The sequence below is a fragment of the Cebidichthys violaceus genome, unplaced genomic scaffold (genome assembly GCF_023349555.1).
Source record: "Cebidichthys violaceus isolate CVI_PGR_0920_01 unplaced genomic scaffold, fCebVio1.0.p SCAF_24, whole genome shotgun sequence".
NCBI lineage: Eukaryota > Metazoa > Chordata > Actinopteri > Perciformes > Stichaeidae > Cebidichthys > Cebidichthys violaceus.
In genome coordinates, this window is record NW_027176417.1 from 1,113,905 (window position 1) to 1,131,855 (window position 17,951).

The 17,951-nt window shown below is 46.5% G+C and overlaps 1 protein-coding gene across 5 annotated transcripts in view; it reads left to right on the forward strand.

Annotated features, from left to right (window-relative positions):
• Positions 1-17,951, forward strand: part of dmd (dystrophin) — a 105,753-nt gene that overhangs the window by 74,285 nt on the left and 13,517 nt on the right. For 2 of the 5 annotated variants that reach the window (XM_068719285.1, XM_068719286.1), the window contains 9 exons: positions 628-691; positions 2,018-2,081; positions 4,367-4,402; positions 13,514-13,575; positions 13,718-13,792; positions 14,489-14,690; positions 14,766-14,851; positions 15,210-15,367; positions 16,264-16,430. In XM_068719285.1, the coding sequence (XP_068575386.1) occupies positions 628-691; positions 2,018-2,081; positions 4,367-4,402; positions 13,514-13,575; positions 13,718-13,792; positions 14,489-14,690; positions 14,766-14,851; positions 15,210-15,367; positions 16,264-16,430 (914 nt within the window). Of the gene's footprint in view, positions 1-627; positions 692-2,017; positions 2,082-4,366; positions 4,403-6,461; positions 6,761-13,513; positions 13,576-13,717; positions 13,793-14,488; positions 14,691-14,765; positions 14,852-15,209; positions 15,368-16,263; positions 16,431-17,951 lie in introns of those variants that run through there. The other 3 variants (XM_068719288.1, XM_068719289.1, XM_068719287.1) reach the window with 2 other exon arrangements.

Consider the following 17,951-nt stretch of genomic DNA (forward strand, 5'->3'; position numbering starts at 1 on the left):
TGTGGTTGTCTAGAGGCCAATTACAGCTCATGGAAATGGAGCCCAAAGTGTATTTAATGGAATGGAGTGCGTTTATATAGCAGTCGGGTCCAGAGCACTTTACATTTATGCACGCTTGTAACTTGTATGAGTTACGTTTGGATGTCTGTTGAACATATTTCTTGTGATACCTCGCGTGAAGTAGATATTGTAAATCCGCCTAGAAATAAAAAAAAGTCTTTCCTTGGATGAATGAAAGTGTGAGCCAGGAGGGAAGTATGCCCCCCCGCTGGGCTCAGCCTCCCCCCCCGCTGTGTTATTGCTCTACAGAGTTTGAGCTGATTTGCCGCCGTTATCTCAACTCCATCTAGACAGACGGCTCATTCGGAGCTGGAGGAGACCTCTAATTCCTCCACTACAAATTCAATTATCTCCTCCATGCTTGTCTTTGTGCCTCCTCTCCCTCCGTCTGCTCATCCTTCTACTTCTACTGGCTGCAAAAAAAAAAACAACGCATCACTCACAATGTATTCCCGCCATTGCATTTCAAAGCTATTCATAACTTTCAGGAAGCATAATGGCTGAAAGTTTTGTCGCGGACATAAAATGATCCATCCGTCCATCTAAATGCATTTCTTTCTCCGTCAGATCTCCATCAATGAACATCTGAAGCAGCTGACTGACGCTCAGAGGGAGTTTGTCCTTCTGCACGGTGAGTAAAACACACACACACACACACACACACACACACACCTACCGGGATACAGTCTGGTCAGTTGACAAGACTCTCAGGTTGTGTGAGAAAGAGAAAAGACAACCTGTGTTAGACAAAGGGAGGAGGAACCCACCTCCTGGAAGCATCTCTCTGAGTCAGTGGCACTCGATAAGAGAGAGAGAGAGAGAGAGAGAGAGAGAGAGAGAGGAACAGTGCTCCGTCGTCAACAGGTCACTGACTAATGGAAGAGGGAAAGAGTATATAAAGACTCCTCAGCCTGTGCTGTGATTGATTAGTGCTACTGACAGAATAATCACTTTTTAAAAACATGTAAAAGGACACAGGTAATGCAGAAATCAGAGCCAGACTTGGCATTCAAGGGAAAGTGACACAAAGGAACTCTGGGTATACATTAAACATGGCAGATTAACGTTGTAAGACTTTTCTTTTTCATTTAAGGACGTCCACCTGGAGCTGCTTCCTCTCATCGATTCTCTTTAGTTTAATTACAAGACCACGGATAACATCACAACAACACTCATGCGCTCATGGCGCTGATTAAAATGCACGCACCACAGGGGGGCTTGTGAGGGGGGAAAAAAAATAAGAAAAGGAAGAAACCAAAAAAAAAAATCAGATGCAAATTATACCACAGTGACGTATTACGTAAGACGCTAGAACAACAACCGCTCGTATCAAATATCATGATATCAAAGGACGAAACATAGATGAGTCAATACACAATGAGTCAATGTCACATTTGCTCACACATGAATGTTTCATAACGAAGCGATAACGAATGGAGCAGGACAGAGCGAGATGGTGGATCAAAGTGACGGTGGTGATGTGAGAATGGACACGTGGTTTCACATCGCGCTGCCGTGTCGCTCTGTGTTCTGCCAGTCGTCCCTACGAAGCCTCGCTCGGGTTTTTACACGCAGCAACTTTTCCCCGTAGGGCACAATAACGCTTCCACAGCGGGTAGTTTCAGCCGAGCGCTCCGATTGGTCCGAGATACAGTCCAACTGTGCTGACAATTCCCAGGCAGCACAGTCTGCTTAAATGGCTGCTGTGCCAACTCTTGTGGGCATAATAAATGAGATAATTAGCAATAATTCTTGTTTTTCTGCTGTTTTTCATTATCATGTATATATTGCTTTGAAGCAAACTTTTCATTACACGGGTTTTTTTTTTTTTGCTGCGTACACGTTTCCCGGACGTCCACGCTGGTGTTAGACCCACCGGATGATGCTTGTGCAGTGAAATGTTAATAGCATGCGGAAAGTTTGCTCCGTTGTTTTGACCTTTGTTTCTCTTCATCAGCAGGATCTGTAGAGAGCCCCTTTGAGCAGGGCGTCTCCCCTAACAACGTGCCCTATTACATCAAGTAAGTAGCCAGCAGACCGCTCAACTAGTCTACACACTAGTTCTGACCAAACTAGTTAGCACTGGTCAACACAGTCTCACTGCAAAATAGTCCAAAACAAAAGTTTAGTTTAGGCAACAAAACCACCGCAACAAATGTATCTATTTACTCCTCATTGTTACAGAAATGTTCAAGAGAAATATGAATGACCATAAAAACAAAACCAACTCAAATCATCATTATTATATTTCTTACGGACAAAATCGGAGAAGAAAGGCTTCAGATGAAAGACGACTATACTCACAATGTGTTGATACATTAGCTGTTATGTAACATGTTTTCTATATCCGGTCAGTCATATTTCTCTCGTTCATTTCTGCATTTCTGCACTAGATGTAAATATTCCATTTAGTTTTCTATACTTTCTATCTACGGTGATGTAGACGTGCAAATTGATTGCATGTAAAAACGTGGTGTGTAACCTGATTACTGTTGGATCTAACGTTCACCGGCGTTGTCCAGCCCTAAACGTTTGGCTTGCCTGATATCTCTTTAATATCTAATCCTGTCTAATATTCATCCATTTGTCTGTCTGTCTTTGAAGAATTCATGCAACAGTCCCGTTTCTCTAATTATGAATCCCACTACTTCCCCAAGCCGGCCTTTAGCAGCTGGTTGAGGTCCGTGGCGTTGGTCGAGGGAAGGCATTGACCTCGAGTCGTTCGGGTCAGGATAGCCGTGGAACAAATCGGGTTACCGGTACCTCGCGTGAACGCGGACGCCGGGCCGGTCCCAGCGCTTTAACGCTACTCAGGCCAGGTCTTACCAAGAAAAGCATTGGGATTCATAATAACGCTCATCTGTCCTTCCATCCATCCACTCGGCCCCAGATAGCGTTTGAGCTCGGGGAACCGAAGGGGTCGCCGGTTTAAGTCCCCGCACGCAGTGGTAGCTGGAGAGGTGCCAGTTTGCCTCCTGGGCACTGCCAAGGTGCCCCTGAGCAAGGCACCGAATCCCCAAACCGCTCCCCGGGGTGCTGTGTACTGGCTGCCCACCGCTGCTGATACTAGGGTGGGCTAAACATGGGGGTCCAAATTTGAGACATTTTTTTCCTTTATTGTGTCTGAAACCATCAGTCTGGTGAATGCTGGGAGACTGCTTGCTACTCGTCAGCAGACAGCAGTCGTTTTGGAGGCGGGGCGTGTTGCAGCTTGTGCCTCCGTGCTGCAGGCTCACTGGTAGATCAAAGGATCGACGGTTCGATTCCCCGGCTCCGCTAGGCCATGTTGGCGTGTCCTTGGGCAAGCCAAAACCGCTCCCTTAGCTGTGCCTATGTAACTTCATGTTTAATTCATTAGCAATAAAACATCCCCTCGCTCAATTCAACACACTGTTTTTGCACCGTTAGCACATTTTGGTTGTGTAACTTACATCACTTAGACGCTTCAATGGCTCCTCCCTACTTGTGCTAATGTGGCACTACATATTAGCATTTAGCACCAAGGCTTTGTCAACCACTGTTTCAAATAATGTCAGGGCGAAAGTAAATGGCGCAACACAGAGAAGATAGGAACAGCAAAGAAGCCCCAAAAGCTACTACTTGCGCTACAATGTTAGTACGCAGGTGCAGTAGTTGACCAGCCAGTCCTGTGAGTACTTCCTACGTCACCAAGCTTCTAGCACCACCTACTTTGCAAATACAAGAGAACTTGTAGTGGATTTCCTGTTCTGTTTGACTCTAAATGGACCATCATTTACTAGATGAACATTATGCTGTATAGAAGAAGACTTGAAACTAGAGATTGAGACCATAAACTCATGTTTACAATGTTTACTGAGGGAATAAATCAAGAGAGAAGTAGAGTCATTTCCTCATAGACGTCTCTACAATGTGACTTCATTTCACAACCAGCATAGTCGCCCCCTGATGGCCATTAGATAGAATGCACTTCCAATGTCCACTTCCTGACGTGACCACGCCTTCAGTCTGTAATTGTTACATCGTTGCTGTAGCCTCAGCGGCCCACATATGACATAGACTTAACTCTCCACCTCACATTCCTAACCCATTGGTCAGAATAACCCCACTCGCTTCCTGCTGCTTCTTCAGTCAAGAGAGCTCACACAGCAGATTGCATGGGCTTGGTAATCAGCAACTAGCAGTTTGGTGTGTTTGAGTTAACGCGTAATGACCGAGTGAGACGTGGAATTAACTGCAAGTGTGCATGTGGGGTGAAAAGACACTCTCAGCTAAGAGAGAGGAGGGAGGAGGAAGAGAAGTGACAGATTCTCCTCTCCACATGCAGTGATAAAGCTGGACCTGACCAGATGACCGAAGCCCTGTGAGTGCCAGCTGAACGCAAACACACACACACACACACACACACACACACACACACACACACACACCTGTCTACACACACATCAAAATCATTCACTGTACAACACACAATATATATATATACATCAAAAGTATGTGGACATACGTCACTACTATACTCACATGTGATTGTTGGAGATGTCTTTCCAAGGCCATTCATGTAGTGTAATAACAGCCTCCACTGTTCTTCTTCAATTACTCAAATACTGTGTTCAAGGACAATTTTGAGGTACTTGTACTTAACTTGTAGTAGTGTCATAGTATTCTATTTTATTCTTGGACTCCACTACGTCTCACAAGGGAGAACGTGACGCAATTTTGAATTCATTCGACCCACAATTTTTAAATGTGGCAGCTGGTAAAACCGCCGTCCACTGTTGAAGATGACGTCACAGCGGTTTCACGCCGTGCGGCGACGGCGATCAGCCGAGTGACGACGCGTTGCCAAAAGTGAGTGGAATCCGTAGACTGTACTTAAGAAGTGGACGTAGTCTTCGTGACGTCGCCCGTTGGTTTTCGGACTGGCTTTTGAAGCCTCGAGTTTGGAGTTTTGGCCGTCGCCATCTTGACTTTTTGCAGCCAGTGAACGAAAGTGACCATATTTGGACTGCAGAGGCGTGACGTAGAGACCGAAAGTACGCAATGTTTACAGGGGTCCATGCACACACTTCACACCCACTCAGGCCACGCTGTGGCTCGTGCTCACAAACGCACTCTCACACATTTGGGGCACAGCACGACAACATATGGCCGACCAACAGCTTCTCAAGCGCCATCAGTCGTCAGCTCCTGGAGGCGGTTTCTTCGAAAACCTGCGACCCCCCCCCCCCCCCCCCCCCTCGTTGATTCGCCTCGCCGCAAGCGTGACCTCCGACACAAACGTGGTCGGCCGCGAAATGACGTCCAGAGAGCTTAAAATCAGTAATCGGGGGGGATTGTTTGATGCGTCGAATCCATCCCTCTGTCTCAATCTGTCATCACTTTTTCTGCTACACACACACACACACACACACCTACACACACTCGGGTATAAAGACATACTGTTGTGATTGGGTAAAATAACAGTTGAGACTTGCCTATAAATTACAGGCTGTTCTCTCTCTTTGCTGGTGCAACATAGCCCACATTTCTTAAGCCTTAAACACTGATTCCCAAAGCAAAGAGACCCCCCCTCCTTCTCCTCCTCTTCCACCCCTCTCTCTCACTCTCTCTCTCTCTCTCTCTCTCTCTCTCTCTCTCTTCCTGTGTGCCTTGTAAAAGCAAAAGGCGCCTCCGCCTTCTTTCCCTTTTTTCTCTCTCCCACTTTTCGTCTTTCTTCTTTTCTGTCCCTCTCTCTCTCCACGGCCTTGAGTGTAGAAATCTGTGTGCCTTGAAAAGCAAAGAGTCTCTCTCTCTCTCTCTCTCTCTCTCTCTCTCTCCCTCTCCCTCTCTCTCTCTCTCCTCTCCCCCCCCCCCTCTCTCTCTCTCTTGTCAGTGAGGTGAAAAACCTCCACGGATGGTGTTGAGGCTCCTTTGCTTTCAGAGACAGCGGGGTGGGGGGAAGGGATGCAGAGGGGGCCTGAGCTCCGCCTCGTCTATCTGATCTGCGTCAAGTTTCCCAGAAGCTGAGAGAACTAAACCGGAAACTGTCCTGATTTTTTATTTCAAAGTAAAGGTGTCAACCGTGTCGGGTGATTAAATCTTGCTTAATTGTAGTCAACACCCTGGGCTGGAATAACCCACTTGGGGACCCTGGGTTAAAAATCAGCAGGGGCCCCAAATTGATCCCTGAGGCATTTGTCATATAGTTTTTAATCCATAAATGATAGTGCCAAAATTATTTCATAAAGCACTGCAGTATATGATAATTAAGCCACTAATTGAATTATTACGATCCTCCAATTTTATTGACAACTATGGGACCAATCTCTGTGAATAGATTTTTCATTTCCACAATAACACGTTAGTATGTCAACAGAAAAACTCAGCAGCTTTCTACGTGAAGCTTTTATTTTGAAGCATGAAGCGGAAATTGGTTTTGTTTTATTCCGGTGAATTGACCCTTGTGTCTCGCTGGCCGGTTCAGCCCGAGCAACCCACCGCTGCTGCTTGCAGAGCACACACACACACACACACACACTCCAACACACATACAAACACACACACACACACGTAGGTTACACACAGTAATCTCGGACGCCTCTCCCCGGTGGTAGAGGACTCTCGGTCGGACCGCGGAGGGGGTCGGGATATCGCTTCGCTTTTTTTCCCGGGAATTGGTTTATTTCTTCCCGGACGCGGAGCGCTCTGATCGGCCAGCGATGCGGGAGCAGCTTCGGAAGTGAGTGCCGGGCTGGTGGGGGGGTGGGGGGGGGTTATTGTTTATGGCGGTGATTAATAATGGTGATGGTAATGGTGCCGGTCGTAATGCAGTAAACCTGTTCGCGGCTAGCGGAGAGGCGGTGAGCCGGGGCAGAGAGATCCCCCACACTCAGCGGACAACGCGCATTATTACCCTCCACTGTGGACGAGAATCTGCGCCAAAATAGGCATTGCAACTGGATTAGGATGCATTCAAATTTATTTTGGACGTGGGGAAATAGAATCTCTGACTTTATGTGTGCTGTTAACCCATTTCTGCATACATCCACCCGACATGCATCTCCAGTGAATGTCACCTAGCATGTGGAAATGCATCTGTGGCCGACTCTCGGGCATATATCAAAGCTATTCATAGTTTTGCATTTAGGGATGGAGCCCATAGCACATGACAGGGTAAAAAAAAACCGGGACGTTAATTCTTCAATGAACAGGGAGTGTTTTTGGTAGCCATTGCACTCAACCAGCCCCCTTTCTCCACAGCGGCTGTGGTCGCGGTTGCACCCGGGGAAGCAGGCGAGGTGTGCGGCCACTGACACTCTTCAGCCCGCCGTGCACCGTACCGTCCATTTCTTAATTTTAAAGCCACTGTTCCACTGGCTACTTGCTGCCATGTTGGAATAAAAAAAGAATAAGGGCATTGAGTGCTTTTAAAGCAAATGGAGCTCTGCGCTGCCTGCCTTTATTTACCCTTATGAATGTGGCCCGACAGGGATTTGTGTTAATTTATGTGTGTGTGTGTGTTGGCTGAGAGAGAGAGAGAGAGAGAGAGAGAGAGAGAGAGAGAGAGAGAGAGACACACGTACCGAGCAAAGCGCTGATGTATCACTGTGTTGCATTCCTTCACAGTCACAAACGCGCACAGGAAGGTGCAAAACACAATCATCACCCCCCCCCCCCACCCCCCGCGTGCCAGCAAAGCAGCCCGTGTCTGGATCGGCGGAGGTGTGTGTGTGTGTGTGTGTGTGTGTGTGTGTGTGTGTGTGTGTGTGTGTGTGCGTGTGCGCGCGCGCGCGCGCGCTGAGCACGGGCGATTTGGATGCGCTGCTGTTGATCTATTTTCGGATGGAAAAAAATGATGCTGGGCCTCATCCCTCGTCCCCCCAGCGCAAACAGCAGGGGTTCTAGGTCCTCCTGTGCTGACCATCCGCGGTCCGGATCACCATGCTGATCCGTGTCTCAGTTGTACAGTGGGGTGTGCTTGTCCTGCAGTGATGGGACACGATCCATCTGTGCACATGTAGTGCTCTTCAGGAGCTGGTCAAATGAAGAGCAGGGGGTGCAGCGGACTGCCTGGTGCAGAATCTTTGGCACCAATGGTGGTTGTGTGTGTGTGTGTGTGTGTGTGTGTGTGTGTGTGTGTGTGTGTGTGTGCGCACTGATTAAATACAGCTGATGGATAAAAAGCCTCAACACAGAGATTCAACTTGCTGGATAGTGGTGCTGACGTGCCGGGGCATGATTGTTATGGCATGTGTGTCTTTGTGTTCGGCGTAGATTAAGCTGTAGATCAGCCTGGTGTGTGTGTGTGTGTGTGTGTGTGTGTGTGTGTGTGTGTGTGTGTGTGTGTTTTTGGAGGGTGGGGGGCCAATTTCTGCATTCAGAGTTAGTGATTTTAAGAACTTTCCCCACATTCAGCCGCACGCCTTCTGTTCATGGATGATCGAGGCAGCAAGAAGACCTTGCGATCAGCATACATGCGAGAACAAACATCTCGGTGTTCATTTGGTTGAAATGACGTCTAGTCAGACCGGTCTTCAGAATGACATTTTGACCATGAAGCTGCCAGAGAAGTTTGAAGATGATACCATCGTTCTTAGTCCTCAGGGGCCCGTATTTCAAAATGTTTGGTTTCAGATTTGGTAATCCAAACCTTTTAATCCGGACAAAATGCTGCATTTGGCTATTTCAAAACATTTTCAACAGAAATTTGGATTCATTTGATGCCAAAAGTCAGTATGATTTGCATCCCACTGCAGATGTGGATTTGACAGTGATTGGAAAAATAGCTTCTAATAATGTTACGCAAGATGTTCGTTGTGTTCAAACTGTTGAATGTTAATGTTTCAGCTTCCATTATGACGGTTCTGCTATTTCGCCGCCGCCATCATGGATTACGGCCATCACCATGTTGGTTGTTTTTTTCGCAACCGATGAATAGCCAACAATTAGACTGGAGCCACCGCCCCCTTAATATGGAGAGTCCCTCATGTGAGGATGAAACCTTACATAGCGTTATTCATGCTATGTAAGGTTGTATCCGCACACATGTCGCCTGCTTAAAGAGAGTTTGCTGTGTTGGCAGGCGCACAACGCTCGCTAGCTAACTAGATAGAACATTAGTTAGTTCGTTAGCTAGCTGACGTTAGCTTCAGCACAGCTAAACCATAGATCCAAAAGCTACCATTGGGTCGTGTTTGTTTCTAGAGTCGATGTACGACGTGATTCAGAAGAAATCCCCTTTAAAAAGTTGAACCATTGACCGTCGGATACGCCGATAAAAGCCAGCTAGCTTCTTAACACAGAGGTCAACTGAGCCATGTTAGCGCCTGTTAGCATGACCTAAGCCTTTCAGCCGTGTTTTCATTTCTTTCTGTTCAGATCTAGAGGCTTCATTTTGATCCTTCGATTGAGAGAAAAGGGAGCTTTCGTGGTCCGGATTCCTTCTGATCCACATATCAGCCTGCCCAAAATCCCTGCAGCTCACAGCCCATAATGTAAAATATGGATGTCCGCCCCTCCAGAGCAGGAGAAGAGCGGCTTCTGTTTCCCTTCTTCCAGACTTTGTGGGGGAGCCGTCAGACGTCCGCTACCGGAGCCAGAGCCGCTGTTCACACCACACTGCGTGTATGAACAGAATCTGTTATTAGTGTGAATCCACTCTTAGTCAGTCATTTTCTCCGCATCCTACGGTTGTATTTTAAGACGATGAAAAGTGACTTCTTGCTCTTGAACAGTGGTACCGAGTGTTATCTATAATCACCGATATTTACCAGTCATTTCAACCTCCTGAAGCCTAAAGCAGCAAAAGATTTTTCCCCCCTTCCTTTCACGCTATTTCACATTTTGATGATTACAGCGAGCGGAGGCTGTAAAAACAAAACATTCGCCAAAGGTCACAAAGTAAAATGTTTGAGGAATCGGTTCCATTTGGGTTCAGTCGTCTCTTTGTCGAAAGATGAACCGCTGCAGTTTGAGGGTTTTTCATGCTACATAAGGCTTTTAACTGATAATATATTAATCACAATTTCCTGAAGCCTGAGGGGATCTTTATCTGATCAAATTGCTTATTTTACCTTCTAGTTTGATTAATCCGTCGATGAAAAATGAAAGGATCGTGTTTTATGATGTAAAAAAAAAATACACTGCTTTAAATAATAATTTGTGACCGGCCTGTTTTTCCCTCCAAAAAGTTCAATGACCTCGTTAATACGTGACCTGGAGGCTTCATGTTTCCACATCACACTATTTTATTATATAGAACAATTGATTTAAATGACAAAATAATTAGTGTAACATCACTCAACCCTCCAGACTCCATCACTGCCACAAATGCTCACCAGAGCACCAACTGTGGATTAATCCGCTGCTGAAAATAGTCCCCAACAAATGCACTATTTGCTCGCGTACGAGTGGAATCTTTTAAAAAAAAAACCTATTTTAGAAAATTACTGAGATTCTTTTTCTCACGTGTCGAAATGAAAATGTGCATCCGTGAGCGAACGCTTGAGCTCATTCACATACCTGGTGTCCTCCCAGGACTCCCTCTCAGTGATAGGCAGAGGAAGACATCGCCACAGACCATAAACCACCTTTTAATCACTCATCCAAGAGCCATAATTGACTGCAGCGAGGAGTGACACGCGTGTCTCTGTGCGGATCCATTATTTACAACGCCTATCTGTCACCACAGAGAGCTTTTCAGCTGCCTGTTAACTGTAATATGTGGTAGTGTGTGTTCAGGGTGGGTGTGTGTGTGTGTGTGTGTGTGTGTGTGTGTGTGTGTGTGTGTGTTATTGTGTGCGCAATTGTCTGTTCAGTCCAACTAAAAGTTATGCTGCACAGAGGAATGCCATATATTCTCTGGAAGGGGGGGAGAAAAAAAGGCCCTGAGAAATAAAGTGATCGGATCCAGTAATTGTTTCTCTTCCTCTTCCCTCGTCGGCTTCAATCACATCGCCCTCGAGCAAGGCAGCGGATCTGTAACTGCTCCGCGGGAGCCGCCCAGTGTGCAGTGGTTTATCTTCTGACAGTTAACGATGTATTATCAACACTTTGGCTTGTCCTCGGGCCGCGATGCATTTTCTAAGGAGACGGTGTCGGTTTTCAAAAGGCCTAAAAAAAAAAGAAAAAAAAAAAAAAAAGAAAAGAGTCAAAAGTAGAGATGCTCGGTTCCTTCAGGCCGCCCCTGATGTACGATTCTTCTCTTGTGTTGTTGTTGTTTTTGTTCATTCGTCCCAATGGGACATCTGGGATTCCAGATTCCGCCTTCCTCCAGGAGGCTGGAGACAGACGAGGTGTTGAGGACAGGTCGGTGGTGTGGCAGACATTGGGACGTTTGATTAAATAAACCACAATAGTTACTTGATGTCTTCAGAAGGAATAACTGCTCTCTGTCTCACACCTTCTTTGGAAGCAGACGGTTACATTTGCTAATTACATTTAGCCCCAAAATCAGGGTTGAGAAGCCCACATCTCGGAGTATTGGATTCTCTTAAAGCACCCTGGCTCGGAGCAGCTCGCCGCCGCCGAGCCCACAGTGAGCGAGCCGCTGTTTGCAAAGACTCCGAGCTTGGAGGGTTTCGGAGTGGCTCTTCACCGTGGGACCCCTCTCCTCATTATCTGGAGAGGGAGTGCAGGAGAGAGGCAAAACAAGGGCAATGGGGGGGGGGGGGCGTATGGATTATTATTTGGCTGCTTTTCAGACAAAGGTTAACCGCAGGTGCGCTTGTGTGTGACCAGCTCGACGTGTGTTCTTTTAACAAGCCGGGAAAGGGTTGCAGTTGTGTTTAAAAACTCGCCCCGGGCCAGAATTATGAAGTGGAAAACAGGGCTTTTGTCTGTGGAGGAACGCTGAGCGGCACTGTATTTTAAACAGCCCCTCTATTTATTTCTTTGCTGTTTTGTTCAGTTTTATTTCTCATGTTCACCGTCGCGTCAGCCGCACACCGGCTCTGATGTTTCATCGTAGCCGGCGCTGAACAGGCCTCTAACTGTCCTATGTTTAACTTCGTGACGCACACGGACGCATTTGATTGACACTTTGAAATAAGAAGCCACTCTCATTCCCAGGATTGCAGGGAGGCAAATCTCTATTTATTACCCATCCGACGGATAACGTCGACGGCACTAGAAAGCATTAAGACGCCACTGTTCTCCGTCTTCCTGTGAAGGACTTTTCAAATATTTGATGTGCTCCAAACAAAACAAAAAAAAACGTAATTGCCTCGCTGGTAAGCCATGTGGCTCCTATTAGCTTTATGTAAACAGGCAGCTGGCATATTACCATCACACTTACTGTCTGACACTTCTTCACACTCTACATATCCACCGTGGCAAAGAACATTTCGTTTTTTTTGTTTGTTGCTAAAATGGGTGTTTTCTTATCAATGCGGCTGGAATTAGCCATCCAGATTCCCTTTCATAATGTGAGCACAATAATTATTACAGAGTGGAATTAATGGCCAGGGGGAAAACATCTGCTCTTTGCTTTACAGTAACATAATTAGTTTCTGCCGCCGTTTAATGTAAGTGGAGTTTTAATGATTTTCTAGACGGCGTTTCAATTCAAAGTGGGTGTTTTTAAAGATGCCGTGAAATCCAGATTGGAGCTCAGATGGAGACACTCGGCTTTGGGTTAGACCGGAACCGTTGAGAGGAGATATGGAGACGGTGACGCAAATGTACAACGTGTTCAGGGGAATAAGCAGCGGTGAAATGTCACCTTATTTAACTAAAGGATTTCAATCGTATCGCCAGCTTTGAATCCCGAGGCGTTTGAGGCCTTGTTTTTCTGTCCTTCAACTCTGTGGAAACATCACAATCATGGCTAGAAGTACAGAGAACTCCGAAATGTGTGGAAGGATTATAACAAGAAGCACGACTTCTTAAAATATCGGGATCATTCGTATTCCGTTGGGAAAATGCACGTCCCTAATTTCAGTCCTGACGGCGTAAAACACACACACACACACACACACGTTCCCTTTTCACTCGGATGTGTTTGTCTCCCACACACACACAAGTGCACAGTCTCCTGTGAGCGGCGAGCTGCAGTCACGAGGACAGAATGTGTGAGGGAAGAATGACACAGCAGCCATCCATCTCTTCCTCCCTCTGCCTCTCTTCTCTCTCTTCCTCTTCTTCCTCTTCTTCCTCTGTCACACTTCCGTGATGCAGGCGGCGATAGGCGTCTGTGTGGCGTTCAGGCCACGGTTTGGTAACCTTTGTCTGTCAAGTGTTCGGCCCATTTAGTGCGGCGTAAGTAAAGCAGAGCGAGCAGAACCTTAGCCTCTGTGTTGCGCTCTCACTTGTTTGTATTTATTTATTTGCGAATCTCATTTGTTTTATATGTGGGTTTTTGTAAACATTTCCGAGTCCTTTGTATATAAATCACAAAATGTATGTGAGTCCTTAATTAACATAGAGACTGATCTGACCTCATAGCTGACCATTCTGTCTCTTCCACCTCGATGTCTGTTTTGTCCCCTTCCAGCCACCAGACCCAGACGACATGCTGGGATCATCCCAAGATGGCCGAGCTCTACCAGTCTCTGGGTAAGACACCAAATTTTGGCACACGTGCCGCGGAGTTGCTCGATCCGATGAGATGGGAGACTTCCTGAAGCCGTCTGGCTTCGGTTGAGTCCACCATCTCCTCTTCTCCCCCAACTCCTCCCTCTCGTTTGTCTTTCTTTAGCCGACCTAAACAACGTTCGGTTCTCGGCCTACCGAACAGCCATGAAGCTCAGGCGCCTGCAGAAGGCTCTCTGCCGTGAGTACCCCCCGTCTATATGTGTGTGTGTGTGTGTGTGTGTGTGTGTGTGTGTGTGTGTGTGTGTGTGTGTGTGTGTGTGTGTGTGTGTGTGTGTGTTTACATGTATACCTCTTCTGAATGTGCCGTCTCCTGCTTCAAGTACACTCCTTTCATCATGAGTGCTCATCTCATTGTGTTCCAGCCCTCCTACTCTCCTCCTTTGTTCCTTCTCTTCCTTTAATTCACCTCATCTGCTGCTGCGTTCTCCTACTCGGATCGTCTCCTCTACACTTCATTCCTTAGTGTATTCTTTTTTTTCTTCTTTTTTTTCCCTCCTCCTTTTTTCCACTGTGCTCTGACAGTGTGTGTGTCCATGTCCATATGTGTGTTTACTCATCCTTCTCGTCTCCCGCCGGTGGAGCTGAAGAGTGTGCGCCACCTACGAGCTGTTATGCTTGTGATATGTTTTCAGGTGTATATGGTGCTGCATTGCACAGAAGCACTATTTATGTTAAGGAGGCGTTCTAAAAATAACAATGAACAGGTTTCGTGATTAACCCCGGCGAAAGATTCTCTTTCTTCTGCTTCCATTATTCCCAGCGGGAGACTTGGTGGGCATTTCTTTCTTTCGTTGATTACTCTCCGTTTCTTCTTCTAAAGATGAATCATGTGATACTTTAACTTTTACTTTAACCGACGCTCCTCCGTCCGCAGTGGACCTGCTGAGCATGCCGATGGCGTGCGAGGTCTTCGATCAGCACGGCCTGAAGCAGAACGAGCAGCTGCTGGACATCTCCCTGCTGGTCACCTGTCTGACCAGCTTGTACCAGCGGCTGGAGCAGAGCCACTCCCACCTGGTCAACGTCCCGCTGTGCGTGGACATGTGCCTCAACTGGCTGCTCAACGTCTACGACACGTACGTGGAGTCTTCTTTTGAAGGATTGCAGTCCAGTTGAACATGCTCTGACGTGCTGTTTATTGGTTGTTTTAGCGGGCGCACCGGAAAGATCCGAACTCTGTCATTCAAAACTGGAATCATCTCACTCTGCAAGGCTCACCTGGAGGACAAATACAGATGTAAGTAACACACACACACACACACACACACACACACACACACACACACACACACACAGAGACCACATGCACTATATAAGGGATTCAAGTCTTTGCAGAGCGGCAGCAGGTCACCATACCACTTGTACCTCAAGAGGCGATACGTTGACATGCACCAAAAACAATATTCCTAATAAGCTATTTACATGGCAAATGAAAATGAATGGGGGGGGGAAGAAGACCAGGATTTATGAGCCCTGATAATGTCTCCATCATAAACAGGAGGAGTACCGACCTGTCTGATGTGTTTGTGTCTCATTCCTCCCTTTGGAACCCTCCCTCCTCCCTCCCTCCTCCCCCTCCTCCCTCCCTCCTCCAGTCTTGTTCAGGCAGGTTGCCAGCGCGACAGGTTTCTGCGACCAGCGTCGCCTGGGTCTCCTCCTCCACGACTCCATCCAGATCCCCCGGCAGCTCGGCGAGGTCGCCTCCTTCGGCGGCTCCAACATCGAGCCCTCCGTCCGCAGCTGCTTCCAGTTTGTACGTGGAAATGTTGTTCGAAGTGAACACCCTTACGTGGGCCAATTTTAATACAAGAAACACAAAGTCGAAAAGTAAATAAACAACTCAAGGAGCCAACATTAGCTTGGTTAGCTCGATAGAACCTGCAGCGACAACACACACACGTGCACGCCCTTAAGCGTGCACACCAGGAGGACTGTCTCATCTAGCCCTAAAAAGCACTGCAGATAGCTTAGCTTCATTCCAGCTGCGCCCTCTGAGGAAACGGCGTGAGATAGAAAGAGGGAGATGTGGGTGGTCAATTCCATTAAAAAAAGAAAATCACTGATGGGAATCGTGATTCCCATCAGTGATCCCCCCCCCCCCCCCTTATCTGTCTAACTCTTTCATTTTCGAGCAAGAGGCATAAAAAAAAAAAAGGCCACATAGCACCTGGTGACTTTAGTTTTTAACAAACAACAGGAAATGGTGCATTTGCATGATTTTATTTGTTGGGGACTATTGTCAGCGTTGGGTTGAACCCCGATGGGTGCTCGAGTGAGTACTTGGCACAGCATGGCGGTGCATGTGGAACAGTGTGGCTCATTGATGTGTTTTTAATAGTTTTTTAATAGACAACTCTAAGGCACAGAGAGGGAAAAGATACACCAGATTTCGGATACACACACACAGTACTTGTTAGTAGAAATATTTATTTAGAGGTTGGTTTTTTTTCAAAATAAGACGGGGAGAATAGACTTTCAAAAAGTGGTATTTTAATTTAGTTTAATGTAGTCAGTCGTGTGTTTCTGAAAGGCTAAATGCCAACGAATGTGGATGGAAGCGGAATATATTGGACGCACACCCTCGCCGCGGCTGAGCTGTACTAATCCGAGTTGTTTTATTTGCTTACCGTGAGTTCATGTTCTTCCCAGGCCAATAACAAACCCGAGCTGGAAGCCGCCATGTTCCTGGACTGGATGCGCCTGGAGCCCCAGTCCATGGTGTGGCTGCCCGTCCTGCACCGCGTCGCCGCCGCCGAGACCGCCAAGCACCAGGCCAAGTGTAACATCTGCAAGGAGTGTCCCATCATAGGATTCAGGTCGCTAGAGCCACGCAGCACAACCGCTTTTCACTTTTCACAGTACAAATGTGCTTTTTTTTTTTTTTTTGTCACAGACATAATAGGTGAATGTAATCCACCTTTTGAGCGGCACATCTGAATGTCTAATCAAGAGAAATGAGCAGAATTGGAGCCATTTTGCCGTAGAGCATTATATTCCTCATCTCATTACATAGATGGCGATAAAACACGGAACTAGTGTAATTTTCAATTAAGCCCAAATGAAGGTGAATGAGGATTATGCTCTTCTGTGGTGCAGCGCTGAACCTCTGCGTTCCCATCGTCAGCAAGGTTGAAACTGATTTAAGTGCAATGGCTTCTGGAAATAATGTTTTAATACATCAATACGTGGTCCTTTTATTTGTCCGTTTAGATATCTTTGCATCACACCTCAGTCTGTTTTTTCCAATAACTGTGGAGAAGACGTTGCTTTTTATTGTAGAGATAATACAGAAGTGCCCCCGTAGTGTTCTTCTTTATTTCAACAGGAAGACAAGAGAAGTGTGATTTATCATATTTCTTTTCATGTGTTGCACACACACACACACACAGGGAAAAAGAAAAGAGAAAGATGGCTCTCTGGTCGGCTCCACAAAGCTATTCTCTTTATCATGACACCCGGCGAGGCGTTTCATAACCAGCTATTTTAAACGTGACGCTTCAGCATCTGTTCAAAGAAGCTGTATTGATAATTGCCAAATTGGTGTCACCAGGGAGTCGGTTCTATTTGCAAGAAGCACTCGTACGAACAGACTCGCGTGAGTCACATGCACCCGTTTTCTCCTTTATAGAATTACCAGGGAAGCCCTGAGAGGCAGCTGATATGAATATGTTCTCTCCTGTGTTAACAGGTGAATAAAAGGTTTTGCCAAGATAATCTTTCTAAGTTACTTTTCTTCAGTCTATAAAAAAGTTTTGACAAGGGATTTTCTTGGGGCGGGGGGGGGGCTGAAGTGCACTACAACCCCGTGTTCTTCATGGGAAGAAAACATGAATGTGTTTAGTCGCTTGGCCTCTTGTGGCCGAAATCAGTATTACAACAACAAACACCTGTTGTTTTTTTTACGGATGAAAAAATATGAAGGAACTTTAGAAAGATTTTCCCGGCAAAACCTTTATTTCCCCTGTTCTTAACTCTTAAATACTAAAGTCATATTTTGCCTCTCAGGGCTTCCATAGCTGTCTCTTCTGCACATACAGAGCAATGATTGATGCCACTGACAGACCTGTAGTCCCATGTGTAACCACGACCCTTAGAATGCGGGTGAAGGAGGCTTTTTTTTTTTTTTTTGGGACCCATAAAAGGGAGGTGTGTCTGCTCTATTGTTGGTGGGCCCCTTCATTACAAGAGCAGCAATACATTTCAATGAAGAGTCCCAGGGCCAGAGAATAAATATCTCATTTAGTTACTGGGCTGAAAGAATTTTAACTACTCCTACCCCGGAGAAAACACAGCTATAAATTCACCTCCTTTATTGATTCTCTCCCTTCCTCTTTTTT